Consider the following 19,121-nt stretch of genomic DNA (forward strand, 5'->3'; position numbering starts at 1 on the left):
AATCTGTCCAACCAACTAGCCCCAGCCTCATCAATAGAATCAAAAGAAAGACCATCCAATAAAAGCCTCCAACAGAACTGCTCAATGTACAAATTATTATAAAACTAGACAATGTGCTCACTGATCTCCAACCGGTCAGTAGAACTGTACCATCAATCAGCAAGGAATTAATGGAGTTCTTCCTTCTGTTGGAGTCAGCCATTTTGTGAAAAAATAAATAAATAAATAAAAATATAAAATATAAAAAATTATAAAAAATAAAAATTACAAAAAATAAAAATAAAAAAATTATTGTGCATTTGTCACCCTCCCTTAACCACAAGACCCTAGATTTCTGCCCTCCAACTCACCATCTCCTTGGGAGTGGATCTTTTTAACTCACTGACAACTTCTGACTTCTTCAGACTCTCCTCGACACCTAAGGCCTTCTCTTCATCAATGATATCAAAAACATGTAGCACTTCCAATGGTCGACGAAAGACGATTGGAAGAGATTAAAAAGCCCCTCATATCTCCGCCGCAAAAATCGTCCACCCTTTGTCATTTCTTCCTTCCGGCACAAGGATGTGAACCCTCTATCTACCTCCTCTGCGCTCCTCCACGACGAGGAAGCGCCCAAGCTTGTTAGAGCACCATTGGGCAAGGACAACAGAGAAACCAGCTTTGGAGTGTCTCCAGAATACCACAATTCTCTTCTCTCACAACAAATCGTCAACGCTGGCTGTCATTCTTACCCAAGAACAAATGACGTATATAACACCTGCAACTCTCATGAATCCGAATCTCAGAACTACCCTCCACCACCATCTCGAATGATTTGGATTCAATTGAACACCACCTAAGCAACCCCATAACTTTAAACCAATCTCAAACATGGAGCACCTAATGCATAGTTAAAAAAAAAAAAAAAAAAAAAAAAAAAAAAAAAAAAAAAAAAAAAAAAGAAAAAAAAAAAGAAAAAAAAAAGAAGCCAACAAGATTCTAACACTAACTTGTTACTCTGCCAAGTTGACTGCATTTTCCTCAAGTATATTATGAGCATTTAGACTTGAGAATTAGGCAATCTTTCCAACTGAGGTATTATGATTAACTAATTACTGAGAGCAGTTACTCCAGAACACTGCCATTCCCTTCTCTTGCAGCAAGTCCTCAAAGCTGGCTAGCAACCATCGACTGTCATTCTTACCCAAGAATAAATAACGAATATTTTTTTTTTTTATAAGTAATTGCAACTCAATTCATTGAAAGCACAGAGGGGCGTAACCCTTATACACGGGAAGTATACAAGAGAGCTCTTAAAAGGGATGAGAAGAGAATAGATTTAAAAATTCTAAATAAGAAAAACCATTCAAGCAATGATGGGACGCTATCTAAAGATATAACATATTAAGCAAGCGCTTCCGTTTCCACCAATGATGTCTCTACATCTTCAAAGAGCCGCACATTCCGCTCCCGCCAAATACACCACAATAAACACAATGGAGTTAACCGCCAAGCTTCTTTAGCACGACCATACCTAACCGACGCACCCCAACTAGTCAACAACTCCAACACCGTTCGTGGCATAACCCACTCTATCCCAAATAAACTAAAAATGTAACTCCAAAGATCACAGGCGACTTCACAATGAAGCAATAGATGATCCATAGACTCCTCATTCTTCTTACACATACAACACCACTCAATTACTACGACATTCCTCTTAAGCAATTTATCATGCGTCAAAATTTTACCCAAAGCTGCTGACCAAACAAAGAAAGCCACCCTTGTCGGAGTCTTAACACGCCAAATACTCTTCTACGGAAATGATGGGCCATTTTTCCTAATAAGCACTTCAAAATAGGATTTCACCTCAAATTAACCCCTTTTAGAGGGGTTCCAAACTAACCTGTCGCTCTCTCCATGTCGAACCAAAGAGTAAAGCCGCTCGAAGAAAGAAAGAACCATCTCCATCTTTCAATCTCTGATTTGCCTCGTAAAAAGAACATTCCATTGAATAGCTCAATTATGAACGACCAAGTTATCCACCACCGTCGCATCTTTGTTCCTCACAATACTAAACAGAACTGGAAAACACTGATTCAAAAATCTATCCCCACACCACCAATATAACAAATATAACCCCTGTAACTTTCACAAATCCGAACCCCATAACTACCCTCCACCATCTTGAATGATTTGGATTCAATTGAACAACACCTAAGCAACCCCATAACACAGAGCACCTATAATGCAAAGTAAAGAAAAAACAAAAACAAAAAAAAATGAGACTCTAGCACTAACAGACAACGGCCATGACTAAACACTCCACCAAGTTGACTGCATTTTCCTCATGTAAATTATGAACCTTCAAACTTGTGAAGGAATTAGGCAAGCTTGCCATCTAAGGTATTATGATTAATTAATTAATTACCAAGAGCAATTAAGCTATTATGGTCCTCAATGTACAAGGAAAACGCTCATTGCTTTGACGGTTACCATGCTAATTATTATTCTTCTGTAGGTGTTACATATTATTGATACCACAATCTACCATTTGAGAATGAAACTAAATAGACAATAGTAAAAGCTTCCAAAGACTTTTTTTTATAAGTAATAAACTGGCCTTATTAAAAGCGTAAAACGCCCCTAAATACACCGGAAGTATACAAGAGAAAGCACCTAACTAGAAAGCGAAAAATGAACAAGAAAATCGCAAAAACTAAGCAACAAAGGGGACACAAAAGCCACCATCGAAAGATACAAAGTATGAAAAAACAAAACTAAAATATCATCCAATGGCCTCTTTAAATCCTCGAAACACCTATTATTTCTTTCCTTCCAAACACACCAAAGAAGGCATGTCGGCACCATCTTCCAAATCGCAACACTCCTCGGCCTTCCAGACGTCCACCAACAACCAAACAAGCCAAAGACTCTCCTAGGCATAACCCAAGATAAACCAAAACGAGTAAAGAGGGAACTCCACAGAGCGTAAGCCACATCGCAATGAAGAAGAAGTTATCCCCCGATTCCCCGTTTCGCTTGCACATGCAACATCTATCCACCAAAATAACATGCCTCTTCCTGAGGTTATCTATTGAAAGGATCTTACCTAAAGCCGCCGACCGCGCAAAATAAGCCGCCAGCATAGGAACCTGAGTCTACCACACGCTCTTCCAAGGAAAGTGACTCCCCACAAAACAAGTCAGAGAGCTAAAGAAAGACCCGACCTTGAACAAGCCTTTTTTGGAGGAGACCCACCACAACCTATCTTCACCACCTCTTCTTACATTGACCGAGTGCAAGACCTGGAAAAAAGAAAAAAAAAAAAAAAAAAAAAAAAAAAAAAAAAAAAAAAAAGAGCAAAGACATCCACTTCCCAGTCATGCGCTTCTCTAGAAAAGTTCATGCTCCACTAATTAGAACCGCCCAAGAACTCCAAATTATCCGCAACAGAAGCATCCTTCGCACGAGCAATTCCAAATAAAACAGGAAAAGCTTCCTTAAGAACTGTATCCCCGCACTTTTTTCTTTTTTGAATTTGGTGTTAAGGCTGAGAAGCTTAGTTTCAGCCTCCCCCCTCTCTCCTCTTTTCCTCTTGTCTCTATCGACTCTTTCACCCCAGCGGCGGCGCGTGTAGGTGCGTTCCGCTAGGGTTCCTTTCTCTTAAGTTCTCTAGAGGATGGCTTTGAAGAGGCGTTTCTTTGTGGAGGCCAAAACTTTCCTCTTCTCGGTGGAGGAAGGCTAAGAATGGAGAGAAGGAAAGGCTTCTTAGGGCTTGCGCTATTAGGTTTGCAGTGTATTGCTTGGGTTGTCGCAATGGTGAAGGAGGCTATGCAGTCTCAGGGGGTTGACGATTTTGTCAAATCCTTCTGGGAAGATTCAAAGGCTTGGAATTTTCGGAAATGCTGTAATAAGGATGGCCGCTTCTTGGAGCTGGCAGTCTATGCAATGGGTGGCCAAAGAGGGTTCATCTTGTTCCTGGAGGGATGAGGAAGTCGGGGATGGAACAGAGTGGTTGATGAGTTGTGCAAGGTGATGGTTTTCCTAGAAATCACGTCTAGGTCTTCTCCCGTTGGTGTTCTGTCTCCGGTGGAGAAGAATGATAGGAAGGAGGTTTCAAGTTTGAAGGTCTCCTCACCAAGCTCAGGTGGGGCTTGGCCCTTTTTGGGTGGTGCTCTACTGCTATTCACGGAGGTGGTGAGGTCAAAGGGTCCTGTAAAGGTTCGGATTCCGCTGGTTGAGAGGCGTGACCTTGATCTTCTCCCGGCAATGAATCCAGCAGCCTCGAAGGAGGTGGCTGGCCTTGGACTGCTCTGTGTTGGAGAAGGATCCGCTAGGTAAGGACTGTTGCTAATTCTACAGGGCAAGGAACATCCAACACGTCTTCTCTCTGCCCAAGGCACACCAGGTTCAACAAGAAAGTCTTTGCCTCGTTTGAATTTGTGGACGTGGAGGAACTTTCTAGTGAGATTGGTGGGTCAGGTCGTTGATGGGTCGTTCGTTTGCGTTCGGGCTGGGCCTTAAACCCAATTTCAGTTTTAAAGGTTTCCGTTTGGACCGGGTTTTGACGAAGCCCAAAGCCGAGAAGCGGACTGAGGTTACGGGTCAAGGGCTCCATTTGGATCCTAAAGCGGGTTTTGAGTTCTCTTTAGGTTTTGGGTCTACATCGGGTCTTCAATGGCTGGAGGTGGCAACGATTAACATGGATGGCGGGTTGTCTGCTCCGACCAGTTCTGAGTTGTCTAAAGGTGCTGAAGAGTTCTCCTTTCCTCCTGAAGGCACCGGTTCTTGCTTGAACACGTCGTTGGCCGCTGATCTCTTTGTTTTCGAGGGATTTACAAATCGGGCGGTAGCTGCTGCGCATTCTCTTCTATTGTCGGCAGGGTCTAGGCTGGTTTCTTTTGCTCTGGAGTCTTCTATGTATGCCTCCTATCCTACAAGCCTCTGCTTTTGCTCCGCCTCCAGAAGAAGTGAGTGTTCCCTTTGGGTGCTTGGATTTGGATTCTAAGGGTTTTTCTGAGGGGTCTTCTCCGGCACTTGAGTTCTCTGGAATTGGGTCAGATTTCGGTGTCTCTTCTTTAGTGGCAGCTGCGTCGGGAGAAAGGCTCCTCTTTTCTTTTCCGGTAATGTCGGAGTGTGGGGCTCCCATCTATCCGTCCGAGTCCAATTCAATTCTGAGATATCACCACAGATCAAAGGCAATATCTGCTTAGATGGATACTTCTCTGTTTGACAAGGTTGTGACAGCTCTCAGTGCTCTGACGACACCGTTTTTGGGTGTTTCTTCTCAAGCTTTGGGCGGGACAGTGGTCTAGTACTTGACGAAGGTAGGTGGGGGAGTGATCAATAAGTCTCCTCCATCTAGCTTTCTTCGGCAAGGATTCCTTCTCCCGAGTGGTTGCATTTCTCCAATCGCTGAAAAGGGTGTGAATTTCAAGTCAGATGGCTTGATCCAATCTCAGAAGTGGCTGGTAGGTTTTAGCCCGTCTAGGGAGATTGTTGTGTAGGATTAGGGGGATGAGGTTTGGGTTGGGGAGGAAGAAGACTCCCCTTACCCCTTAAGTGTCTATCCTCCCAACATGCCCTTAGATTGGGTGTCGGATGGTGCTAAGAATGAAGATCCGTCCTTTGCAATTTTGGATGCCAATGAAGAGGATTCTGTGCTTCAATATAATTACCTAGAGTAAGTGCTATAGCTTGTTTCCAATACTCAGCGGCTTGATTGAACCAAGCCTCTGCAATTTCAGAATCTCCCTGTCGAATGGCCTGTTCTCCCCGGTCAGAATAGGCAATTAAATTCCTTCCCTTAGAATCGTACTTGAGAGTTTCCTACTCATACGGAGGGTACACATCTTAAGATCAAAGGGAAGAGAGAGGTGTCGAACCTAAAAAGCTCCATTAACTACGACGATGCAAGTGTGCCCTCTAGGAGAAAGAGAGGAAAGGCTCAGGTGCTGTAGCGTTGAGTGCTCCTTGTGGGTTTCGGATTTAAGGGCTAGGTCCTTATGGGTTTGTTGGGGTTTGTTTTGTTGCTTGAGTGCTCCTTGTAGGTTTTGAGTTTAAGGGCTTAGGTCCTTGCGGGTTTCATTAGGTTTCTTGTTGTAGGCTATTTTGGTTGTTCATATGTATACTCCCTGTGTACTTAAGGGCGCCTTATACTTTCTAATAAAATATTTCTTACTTATCAAAAAAATAAATAAAAAATAACTGTATCCCTACACCACAAATCATGGCAAAATTTGGTCCTAGCCCCATTCCCCACCTCAAATCTAGAAAGGCCTAAGAATTTCTCCCACCCTTTCCTGATGTTCTTCCACAACCCCACCCTAAAGGCACCTACAGGCTCTAATGAGTACCAACCTCCCCATAAACTGCCAAACTTGGAATCCACCACAATTCTCCACCAAGCTTCTCTCTCAATCCCATAACACCACAACCATTTGCCTAACAGAGCCCGGTTGAACATCAACAAATTTCTGATACCCAACCCGCCTTCTGAAATTGGGTTACAAACCTGACCAACTCACCAAGTCATATTTGAACTCATCACCAATCCCTTCCCATAAAAAGTCATATTGTAGCTTCTCAATGCGAGCACCTACACTTGCCGGGAGAGGAAAAAGAGACAAAAAATACATGGGTAAGTTGGCAAGGGTAACCCATGCCAACCGACGTTCAATCTTCTCGATAACACCGTCCCAAATATGAATAGATTTATAAGAAGCCCCCAACATAAGACCTAGATACTTCACTGGCAGAATGGCAACCCCACACCCTAAGATATCGGCTAAAACTATTATGTCCTTTTCTTCTGCTTCATTTCCAATTTGTTGCTTCTTTCTTCATCTGATAGAATTCTTCTTAAATTACATCTTGTTCTTCTCTTATTCAATGGGAACTTATACAATAGATAAACAAACCAAACCAAAAACATGATATATGAAACAAACACAAAAAAGTTCAATATCTAAGTAAGAAAACCTTTAATATTTAGGAAAATATCAAAATCACTCCCTATACTTTTTTGACGCATTATCAAAAAACCCTATGAATTTTCAATTTTATTAAATAGATCCTTGTGATTTGAGCCATCACCAAATAGATTCTTACATCCATATTTTGTCAATATTTTAACAAAATGCTTGTGAAATGCCAATTATGCCCCAAAGAAAAAACAAAGAAAAATAAGCAGGATAAAAAAAAAAAAAAAAAATGAGAGAGAGAGAGAGAGAGAAAACAAAACAAAAAAAAAAAATGGTTCCATAGCCCAGGTCAACCTCCAGAGCCATGGCTGCTCCACCAACCCTCTTTATTTTATTTTTTTTCTTTTTTTTGGCATTTGTTTTTCTTAGGGGCATAATTGACATTCTACAAGCATTCAGTTTAAAAGAAAAAACTTAGAACAGCTTCTTTGCACTCTTGGAAAAAATAGAACATGTCAAACGGAAGATCATGAAGTACTACCCATGGATGAAAAGGGAAGATGAAGTATATTACAATATATACATGCCATAAAATTGGTTAAAAACAAGTAATACCTACCTGGAGAAGTTCACAACGCTTCCGTAATAGTAGCTGGGGGCTTTTAGCAATAACATGACCCAGCTTTTTGTTTTGAATACCAAATTCGCCAAACTGTTCCACCATTAACTTTAGCTTGCTAGTTGAACAACCCAATAGAAGAGGCCAGCTCTTGATTGCACGGTGAACACTCACTATTGGAACCTGTCATAAAGCATGATAAATTCACCAATATTCCAATACAAAGTAGTTAATCAGCATTTCTGTCAAGTCAATAAACCATTCCCGACTTACCTTCCACCCATCCACCCACCTAAAAGGGAAAAACAAAAAGATACAAATAAAAGGACATACACAAACACGTCTGCATACCAGCAAAGACAGATAGGACAGACATTAAACTGTGAATGAGGTACCAATATGGTTATCTAAGGTCCAAGCCTAAATCCCAATGAAAAAAAGGGTGGTGGGGAAAGTAACTAGCAGCTCCAGAGAGGTAATAGCTGGAAGGCGTCCAACAAAGTAGTGCTGGGCACCAACCCCTTTGAGTCAATTGCTGGCCATTTATGATAGCGAAACTGACAGGTGTTGGCCATTGGAAATCACTTCCCAAAGAGCCCGGCCAAAGCATGACTGCCAAATCGCCCAGACACCAATGATTGTTGGTCAATTGGTCGGTTTGTGCTGGATTGCTGCCAACAATCACCGACACCAAATCGTGTGGGGGTAACAAGGGAGAGGCATAGGAGCTCATTGGTGGTCTCAAACTTGCTGGGAGAAATTCATGTCGCCATGGAGCACATTGACAATGGAAGCAGAGCAGGGGAGTTTGAGAGGGGAGTGGGAGCGATGGCTAGCATTTGCAAATGCAATCCCTAGAAATTAAAAATTATTTTTATAAACCACAGTCGGTCAGGTCAGGTATGGGGTGATTTTCCAACACCCAAAACCGTCCCCCAATCCGACCCTATCGGCCTTTCAATATTTCCTAACCAGCCCAAACATGACTAGCACTTGAACCGACCGATTTCAATCAGCTTCTGACCAGGTTGGATTCTCTGGCATTTTCCCCAGTCCCATACAACAAATGCACTACTCTAAAGGAAATGAAATTGTAGTCTTGGACGATATACTGCTAATCCAAAGGTTGAAAAATCAACAGCTGCTATGCTAATTCATTTAGGCATCTTATTTGAGAGTGTTTGATTTATTCTTTTCTGCATTAGAAAAGGGTGACTGATCAATAAATGCAAACCTCAGTTTTACATTTCAATAATATCCTTGGGTGGAATAAGAACTCGCACTCTGCTAGGTTGGTCCCACAAGCAACATAAAAGTAAACTAGCAATACAAGTCACCACAAATATCATCCCTCTTTAGAACACACACGCAGACATACTTTTCATGCTTATAAATATGAACTATACTGTTTGCCCAGGAAAAAGAAAATCCGGAAAAAGCCAAAAAGAAAAAGAGGTGTGATCTTAGAAAAACTAGGCTGGGCGAGCAAACATGACTTGAAAGGATAGTTGTACCTTCTCCAAATTAAAGAAAGAAAGAATATCCTTGTAGTTCTCTTGAATGCTAGTAGATAGAATCCATGGATATTTTAGCAACAATTTGCCAACATCTCCATCCACTGCAGTGACCTACAATACAATTCATGAACATAGTCAGACATGATAACAAAATAACAAGAAAACCTACCAAGTCAGTAAAATATATGCAAATCAATTATGACTAGAAGATCTCATAGCCATTCGCATACTAAATGACGTTAGAAAAGCTTTGTAGTGCATAAGTAATAAATGCATTTTAAATGATTTTCTAGGGCAATAAATCTGACAAAATAATCATTTTTTTTTTATAAGTAATAAATCTGATAAAATAATCAATGAAAAAAAGAAATCTCTTTTTTTTTTTTTTATGAATAATCTCTGGGAGAAGAGACCTAGAACCAACAAAATGGCACATGAATGTTACAGCTTTATCATTGCATACTGCAGTGGAAAGAAGCAAACTTTATGTTCAAAATCATCCCACATTGTGCTTTTGGGAATAAAATAAAATAACAATGAGCATAAGTGAAATTCATTTGTCTGCTCAACATAATCTGAATCTGAGATGCGAACACAAATTGCTATTCCTTAGATTTTCTAGGGCAATAAATCTGACAAAATAATCATTTTTTTTTTATAAGTAATAAATCTGATAAAATAATCAATGAAAAAAAGAAATCTCTTTTTTTTTTTTTTATTAATAATCTCTGGGAGAAGAGACCTAGAACCAACAAAATGGCACATGAATGTTACAGCTTTATCATTGCATACTGCAGTGGAAAGAAGCAAACTTTATGTTCAAAATCATTCCACATTGTGCTTTTGGGAATAAAATAAAATAACAATGAGCATAAGTGAAATTCATAGTACCTCCTTGAAAGCCAGAAGTCTTAGTTTAATAACCTCAATGTTGAAAAAAATAATTGGCGGAAATAATAGAATCAGATTTATCAAGCATTTTCTGGGCACTCCAATATTCTCAAGAAATTCCACCATAGGTTTCATATGGTATTCTACTGATAACAAAAGTAGCCGTGGAAATGATTCAATTAGATATCGAAAAGAGGCATCATTGGAACCCAACATGCCTAGACCTCCACGCCTTGCTTCAATCTACAACATAAAATTGAAAATTTACCTTACAATAGGATAAAATCATCTAAATATGCATATATGCAAATGAATGGATCAACATGATACAATCGCTGAATTAAGAACAGACATACTTAACCTTTTCAAAAAAGGATAAGGTTTGTTGCACTTCTTCATCAATAGGAATCGATAAGTGCACCATCATACGGCGAGCATTTTTTCCAATGAGCCCCCCTTCATTACTGCCAGAAAATAACATTTCCTTCATACACAAAACCTATAATTGAAATGCAAAAATAAGCAACAATTGTGGCAGACAGATTAAAACAATAATTTCCATTCAGAAAATTATATGGTAAGGAAACCAATACAATGTATCTGCTCTTTATCATATTATAAAAATCTCCACAATTTGGCACAAATAGAGAATAAGAAAAAGATATTTGCAACAGCTTGTAGATTTATTATAACTTAGAACCATCAGACGATAAAGAATCTGTATTGATAGTGTAGGATACCAACTACCTAAATCTAAAAAGATCCCGCATTAAATCCTATTGAGTTACAAAATAAATATAAAAACCATCTAAAGGCGCTTGAAGTTTAAACCAGGAAGGCTGCAGACATTCAATGCCTGATAATTCCCTACTTTTTTTCTGTACTATTCGAGCTCATTCCATCTCAAGGCGCTTGAAAAGAGAACGTTCAAAAGTAGGAATGAAAATGCGGGTGCGAATGCTGTTATTAGCAATATCCGAATCCGCAGAATGCGGTTATCACTTTTAGATATCCGCATTATATGATTACTATCCGCATCTGCGCAGTTAGTGTTGTTATTAAATGTGGTTATTGTCCGCTATCCACATATGAGGTAATGAATGTTTTGGATTACTATATAAATCTATATGCAAGATTAAATAATGCAGTTATTACTATATGCAAACTTAAATAAATTAAGATTTAAGCTCTATTAACTACGGTGATGCAAGTGTGGCAGGAAATGAAAGGTTCACGTGTTGTAGCGTTGAGTGCTCCTTGTGGGTTTCGGGTCTAAGGGCTTAGGTCCTTGTGGATTTCTTTTTATGGGCTGGTTTGGTTATTCATGTGTATACTCTCTGTGTACTTAGGGGCGCCTTACACTTTTTTAATGAAACCTCTCGTACGTATCAAAATAAATTAAGATTTAACTTCTTACACAATTCGCAATTATCATTCATAGATCATTGTCTCATAAAGTAATTGGGATTTGGATTACCAAAAAAAAAAAATATAAATGTAATGAGGTATGACTTTGAAATGATAATAAAAAAATAAAAAATAAATAACCTAACATAACCTAAAAGTCTTAAACTTATCAAATCCAAAACGACGTTTTTGTGAATATATATATATATTGTCTCATAAAGTAATTGGGATTTGGATAACCAAAGAAAAGAAAAAAAAAATGTAAATGTAATGAGGTATGACTTTGAAATGATAATAAAAAAAACCTAACATAAGCTAAAAGTCCTAAACTTAATCAAATCAAAAACGACGTTTTTGTGAATTTAATTTTATATATATATTAACAGTTAGGTGCGGATAGCCAATGCAGGCAGTTATTATCTACTCGCATTTTCACCCTTATTCAAAAGCCTATCAACATAGTGTTATGACCACTTCCGATGGCTCCTCTTTCCATTTGTCCACAAAGCCTGTCAAATCTTAACTGAAAAAGTCAGTAGAAAAGAAAAATTCATATGGGCCTGTCTCTGGGCAAGCAATCTAACCACACAAAGCCTTAGACCCAATCGCCCATGAAAAAGATGGGGGTGTCAAATCTCCTGAATAAGAGAAGGTTACTGCGCCAATGTTCATGTTTTTAGCTTCCTTAAAAGAGTGAAATGAAAAATGACTTTCTTCATTTTGTTGAAGCTAAAGCCATATTAGAATGAAATTCGAGACAGGAAGAGAAGACAAAGTAGGAAAGGTTTTTTTACAAGTTCTCACGGTTTCCATTTTCACTCAAAAAATGTCCCCAAGCCATTGCTCTCAAAGCACCACAAGCCCTTTTTATTTTCCACTCAGCAAGCAAAAATTGGCTCGCACCCACTATCTATAACCGATTAAAAAGAAAATCATAAAGAACTTAACAATCATTCTAATGCGTTAAACAAGAAAAATAACCATTTTGGAATTCTCTCTCTCAAGTCTCACCTTATGAATGAGACACGGAAGGGACTCCGCCGAAAGATAGCGCGCAACATTCATGGCCGAAGAAAGACTCAACCCCACACTCTCCAAGAAGGCAACCTTACCATTATCACCTTTCTCCTTGGCCATATAAACGACCTTCGTCTTGAACCCAACATCTCCAGGAACAAACTCTTTGCCTTCACTCTTCCACGAATCCCACAGCGAGAGCTCGTCCAAATCCTTCACCCCATCAACCAACATCGCCAAATAACGCGGCGAGTTCGAAGAAATCAAATCCGAATCCACCACCGAGACGCCGAGCTCTTGAAGAAACTCGGAAACGGCCTCTTGGGCCTCTTGGGTTTCCGACGACTGGTCGTTGTCGTTGGGTGGAGATGGAGACGCAGAGGCAGGGGTAGAGTGGTTGCTTGGTGGGGGTGCCAGAAGGGGTCTGGGGTGGAGAAGAGAGTGGGACTTGAATGGGATTTTGTGGGAAGGAGGGTTTTGGGGGAGGAAAACTGGGGTGAAGAGAAGGGTGTGAGGGGCTCGTGAGAATTGGAGAGTGGGCTTTGTGGGAAATGGGAGGAATTTGGAGGAGTACATGATAGTCACTCACTCGGTGTACTTCTTCAGTTCAGTTCATGAGATCAACAAGCAAGCAAGACTGCTAAAATCTAAAACCCTAAACCTTTGTACAGGGCGAGAAGGAGAACTATAGCCCCGTTTGTTTGGAGGTAAAAATAGTTTTTGAGAAGCCACAAAATTTTAGTCCCACCCAAAACATTTTTATTTGACAAATACTTTCACCGTCTCTCCCTTGTTGATAGATTTTTTGTTTTGTTTTTTTTTTTTTTTTTTTCAGGTAAAGATAAATTTCATTAATAGAGAAGAAGGGTACATAACCCATCGTAAAAGTGTACAAAGACCACTATAAAGATGTACATAATACCCACAAGGGTGAGTACCCAACCTGAGTCAAACATGACTCAGACTATTACAGACAGATTGCAACAAATGAACCCTAGCCAACCAGAATGATGTTTTTGCGTTGACATCTAACTTTACTTGATTTGGGAATCGGTCACATATCCTGGGCTAAAAGCAATGATCAGGTTAGTAGCTATAAAGCAACATGTCGACTAAACAAACACACATAACAGGAAACCCACACAGAACTGCCCTCCAGAGAATCAATCGCCGCCCGCGGTGGCGCGTGTGGCACACGCGCCACCTCATAATAGCCCCGCAGCAAACATTCACCTGCATCCCCCCGATTGCCACCAGCCACAACAAAAGGAACCGGAACGTGGTCATCACGCATGCCCCAGGTGAAAAAAAAACACCTAAGCGTGTGGTAACCATGTGCAATTACAAAACCTCAACATCGTCGTATAGCAAGTGGTTCTCGACCCAGAAAATAGAGCAAATGATACTGGATGGCGCGTGTCAAGCAGAAGACGGTGGACCAGCACGGATCTGGCCTCAAGAAATTTTAAATAGTGAAGAAACTTGGCCAAAACCAATGTCGACACGCCGGGATAGTCATTCCCCTTCAGTACCTCACGAGCAAGCTTCCTGTCAGAAAACAAAGAAAAGAAGAAAACTAAAAACCTCCTTAGCCCCAAAAGAACTAGGAGGAAAACACCCCACAACTGGATCTACACCAGGGGGACAAAACTCCACAACAAAAGTTGGGAGACTCAAAAAAAATCCACAAGAAAAATCCTATGGAGAAAGCCAAAAACCCCTTAGCCCACATAGACTAAGGGGAGAAGATAGAAACTGGGGGAGGGGTCCCTCCCCGGCACAAATCAGCTTCTTTGGGTGGGGGGCGATACAGAGAAAAGAGAGAGTGAGAGTGAGAGAGAGAGAGAGAGAGAGAGAGAGAGAGAGAAAGAGATTAACAATTTGGAAGGTAAAAAGGAGGAGAGTTAGGCTCAACTTACGCTAATCTCAATAATTAAGAGCATCTCTGAGCATTCCTAGTGAATTTTTCAAATTTTCTTTAAATTTTAGCTAAAAAATTTATTTTTGTTATTTTAATTAGTATTTTTAACAAACTTCTACATCATATCAAACTCTCTAAATATTTATTTATTTCAATTAGATATTAATTTTTTATTGGTTTTAAGCAAACCACTCCTATCAAATGAGGAGAGATGAAAAGTGAAAGGTGAACTGAAATGAGAGATAAATGATTAAATATTCAATAACTCATGAAATTTGTGAGCCAAATTTGAAGTAAAATTCTGACAAGAGCCAAAATATAAAAATTATGGAGAGTTTGTTGAAGTTAACTTTTTTGAGTTTTTCACCAAATTTTAGTGAAATTTTTGAATTGGAGAGCTCACTAAGGATGCTCAGTTCTCCGAATTTTAGCTAAACAATCTACTTTTGTTATTTTATCTTTCATTTTTAAAAAGTTTCTTACATCAAACTCTCTAAATATTTCTCTATTTTAACTAGATATTATTTTTTATTGGTTTTGAGAGCAACACCACTTTAACTACTTTAAAACTGTTATAAACATTAAAATTGCACCAGAACAACATACTCAATAAAAGGAAAAATCAACCAAAACAGAAAGAGACAAAGAGAGTCCTTGATAAGCGTTGAATGTTGCACATTCAAACCCTTTAACTTATATATGTTAATTCCTTAGCATTGTTATTTGTTTGATTTTGTGTTGTTTTATTGTTTTCAGGTTTTAAATAAAGATGCAATTAATTCCATTAATTTTGGGCTTAAAGCACACTTTGAGAAGACCTAGAAGATATGTTTAAGTTTAACCAATCATAATAGAAGACCTATATGATGTGGTTAAGTTTAATCAAATCAAGTGAAGGATTAAATCAGAATTTCTCCACTAAGAGTCAAAATCGGATTGGGTTCAAATTTGGATTCTGCACATGTCTCAGTATTTGGATCAAAACTTTTGCTTCATATATCTTATTATAATGAAATTGATGGAGTTGGAAAGATAATAAAAAATGAAACAAATATCCCAGAAATAGCTTTTCCCTAATTCTGATGTTTACTATGCCAAAATCGCCCCGCAATAAAAGACCGCAATTCTAGACGAATTTGGAATCCTTTTCTTACTTGGATTGAAGTTTTAATTTCCTACTTGGACAAGAAGACTCAAGAGACGATTTTCCTGGAATTCCAAGAGCTTCTAGGCCTCTCCTAGTCTCTATAAATAAACCTCTAAGCTTCAAGAGAAGTTGTGCTTGTGCTTGTACTTGTGCCTGTGCTTATGCTTGTGCTTAGATTTAGACAGAAAATTCTTCTTGGAGGCTTGACAAGTTGAAGAGGAGAAGAACATGGCAGGAAGCCATCCCAGCACCACGATGAGTGGCTAAATTCTTAATAGGGTGTTGATGTAGCCCTTTCCAAGTAACAATGGTTTAATTGTATTTTAATTTGGGATTTTTTATATGCATGATGGTTGTATAACTGTGAGAATTGATCTTAATGTTTATATTTAATCATTATGAATTTCTTATCTTGTCTTAGAAAGTCTTTTATATTGATTGAACTCAATCCTCCATATTTTCTGTGATTATGTGAATGATTGTTATACAACGGTTTTAATTGACATATGATCAAGAGGATTAGATAGACCATGCCTAGGGAAGACGGATTGTACTACACCCTAGTTTAAAGTAATTTAGGTAGACAGTTCGTACCAACCGAAGATAGGTTATACTATTCCAATGATTGTGTACATCCTATTAAAGACGTAGTTAATCCATACCTAGGGAAGACGGGTCGTACCGCATCTTAGTGGTTAAGTGGACAGTCCGTGCCAACCGAAGATGGATTATACTTATTCTTTAGAGGTAATTTCTTGACTACTAGAATGAGACGAGCCCTATATCATGCATAGTATGAATTTTCCTTGTTAATTTAGTATTGACCATTGTTATGCGGTGAGTGGTGAAATCAATCCCCTATTCTTTATCTCATCCATACTTTCTTTAAATTTATGTCTTTTACTTTTATGTATTTATTTTTAGAAAACAAAAATCAAACATCTTTTTAATTAAGTTATATTTAATCTTGAAAAGCTTGATAATAATTCCTACGTAGTCCTTGAGGTTCGAGACCCCTACAAGGATTCGTCCTATTTGCGAGTGATAATTATTATTATTCATATATTTTGGTAAACAAAAGACCACATCAGTCCTAATGCAACAAGGCAAGTTTTAACAGTCTGTTTGGTTGCCAATAAAACAAAGAACAAGACAAGAACAAGGCAAGTTCCAACGGCCCCTACTCGTGCTTTCCTTTTGTATCCATCTTTCAAAACAAATTGCAAGAAACCCAACTCAAGTAAGCATAATATTTGCAGAATACTCAATGAAATCTATTCTCTTAAAGTGACAAACACCCCAAATTTCATTAAATTTAAAAACTTTTCTAGTCTTTCTTGTTCCCATAGATTTTCCCACCAACCAAATAGAGCCCTTAACAAAACAAAGACTTCCCATGATCCTATGAATCAAACAACGAAAACCCAACTCTCAATCAATCAAAAATATGTTCACTTAAGTTCAAAGAAGTATATAGTTCTCTAATTTCCTTGAAAATTCTCAACGACTGTGACGTTCCACATCGCCTAGGAATGGGAATGTACTTATATGTATAAACGCATCATTCTTAATATAAAACGTTTTAAAGCTGTAATAGCCATGAACCCATTAGAACACTTAGGAAGTCTGGTGTTGGGGAGCCAAAAGCAGACAATATTGTGTCATTGGGGGTGGGTCATTACAAATGGTATCAAAGCCATTGCCCAACCTGAGATAGGGGATCGTGCACGAGCCCATGAGGGTCGCTAGCGGGGATGCTGGGTCCCAAGAGGGGCGTGATTGTGACATCCCATATCGCCTAGGAATGGAAATGTGCTTATATGTATAAACACAACATTCTTGACACAATGCGTTTTAAAGCCATGATAGCTATAAACCTATCAGAACAACGCAGTTAAATGTGCTTCTGCGAGAGTAGTACCAGGATGGGTGACCTCCCAGGAAGTCTGGTTTGGGGGAGCCAAAAGCGGACGATATTGTGTCATTGGAGGTGGGTCATTACAACGACTATAAAGTTCAATGAAAAAAAAAAAAAACAAATATATACCATTTCCCTTCTATACCAACCAAATGGAGCCTTATCAAAACAAAGCCTCCCATAAACAAAGATTTTTTCTTCGTTCTTTTTGTTGGAAGATATAAACAAAGACATATACAAAGGTATATTGGGGTTTTGGTCTTCGAGGTTGGAATTGGCCTGGACCACTGCGATGGAGTAGTCCCCAGATGCTTGGAGCTTGAGGTCTGTGTGCCAGAGCAGCCCATCGCCGCCTCCACCACAACCATAGCCTAGCCTCCCCACGAAGCAGAGCTTCAGTGGCCTGTAGCACGACCGCAACATCATTCTCGCCGCCTCCCTCTTCTTCATGAGATCCTCTGTCTTCAACCTCACCCAGCCAAAATCCCCAATCTTGGCCTTCAAATCAGCGTGGAGTAGAATATTACTAGGCTTGACATCGTTGTGGATCATCAAAGGCTTTTCCTGATTGGCAGCCGTCCGTGAGGTGGGCGTGGAGCGCGAGTGTGGAGTGAAGAATGGGGAGTGGAAAAGTAAAGAAGGGGGAGAGGTGGGAAACAAATAAAAATGATAAAATATTGAATAGCTCATGAAATTTGTGAGCCAAATTTGGGGTGAAATTCTGACAAGAGTCAAAATAGAGAAATTATAGAGAGTTTGTTAAAGTGGGCCTTTTTAAAATTTTCACCAAATTTTGGTGAAAAATTTGAAATTGAGAGCTCACCAGGAATGCTCTAAGGGCTATTGGAGCATTGAGGCTTCCAACAAGTTAAGTAGATGCCCGTGATATCGAATCACGAGAGAAGAGGGGCTACACAAGCAATTAATCAGAGCAATATGATTAATAAGAATATATAAAGTAGCAATAAAATATTCAATACCCAAGGAAAGATCAATACTGTTTTTGTTTTTTAAAAAAAAAAAAAAAAGAAAGAAAGAAAAAAGATCAATACTAAGAGAGAATAGGGATTAGTCATTCACCGTTATACTCTAGGGAAAAGCTAGTCATATTCCACAACCATCGGGTCACATCCTCTCTCACTTATGCACTCTCTTCTTTCTTCATTAACTATAAGCAATGTTACAACTATTTTTGTAACACCCTGCTTAAATATGTGGTAATTATTCTAAATAAATATCGGTTTACAAATAATGAAAACCTTTTGAGTAGTTTAAACTATTTAAGTGTAAAAATTCCTTTTAAATATGTATACTATAGCTACCATGTACAAGTGTTCCACAAAAGATGTTTAAAAAGCGTTAAAAATTTTAGGGTTCAGTGATCATCAATCAATCAATGATACCATAGGTCAATCGATACGCGTAACACACCGATCGATTGATTTAAGGACCGGAGGATCGATGTCCACCTGCTAGGTTTTTTAAAAGAAAATTCTAAAACCATGCAACGCGAGGGGGCTGTATTTAAGGGCCAAGGATAAAACTTAGGTCCTATTTTCACCCATTTCTAAGACCTGAACCCTAGAGTGAGAAAGAGAGAGAAAGGAGGAGAGAGAGGAGCATGATTTCTTGGAGATTGATGTGAATTTTAATTGTACTCGCAAGTGTACGAATCGTTTGCAATAAAGGGTTTTGCCAGTGCGAGGTCGATCCCACAGGGAATTGTGTTTTTGAAAACAAATTTATGACTAAATTAATCAAATCGTAACCTAGTTC

General features: G+C 39.0%; 1 protein-coding gene across 1 annotated transcript in view; it reads right to left on the reverse strand.

Annotated features, from left to right (window-relative positions):
- Nucleotides 1-13,076, reverse strand: part of LOC133864441 (transcription termination factor MTERF2, chloroplastic) — a 31,714-nt gene extending 18,638 nt beyond the window's left edge. The window contains exons 1-5 of the mRNA XM_062300778.1: nt 12,354-13,076; nt 10,297-10,434; nt 9,936-10,178; nt 9,042-9,155; nt 7,528-7,710 (exon numbers count right to left, since the gene is read on the reverse strand). Coding sequence (XP_062156762.1) covers nt 7,528-7,710; nt 9,042-9,155; nt 9,936-10,178; nt 10,297-10,434; nt 12,354-12,935 — 1,260 coding nt within the window. The 5' untranslated portion in view covers nt 12,936-13,076. The remainder of the gene's footprint in view (nt 1-7,527; nt 7,711-9,041; nt 9,156-9,935; nt 10,179-10,296; nt 10,435-12,353) is intronic.
- Nucleotides 13,077-19,121: the final 6,045 nt, after the last annotated feature.

This window comes from Alnus glutinosa, chromosome 3 (assembly GCF_958979055.1).
Source record: "Alnus glutinosa chromosome 3, dhAlnGlut1.1, whole genome shotgun sequence".
NCBI classification, from domain to species: domain Eukaryota; kingdom Viridiplantae; phylum Streptophyta; class Magnoliopsida; order Fagales; family Betulaceae; genus Alnus; species Alnus glutinosa.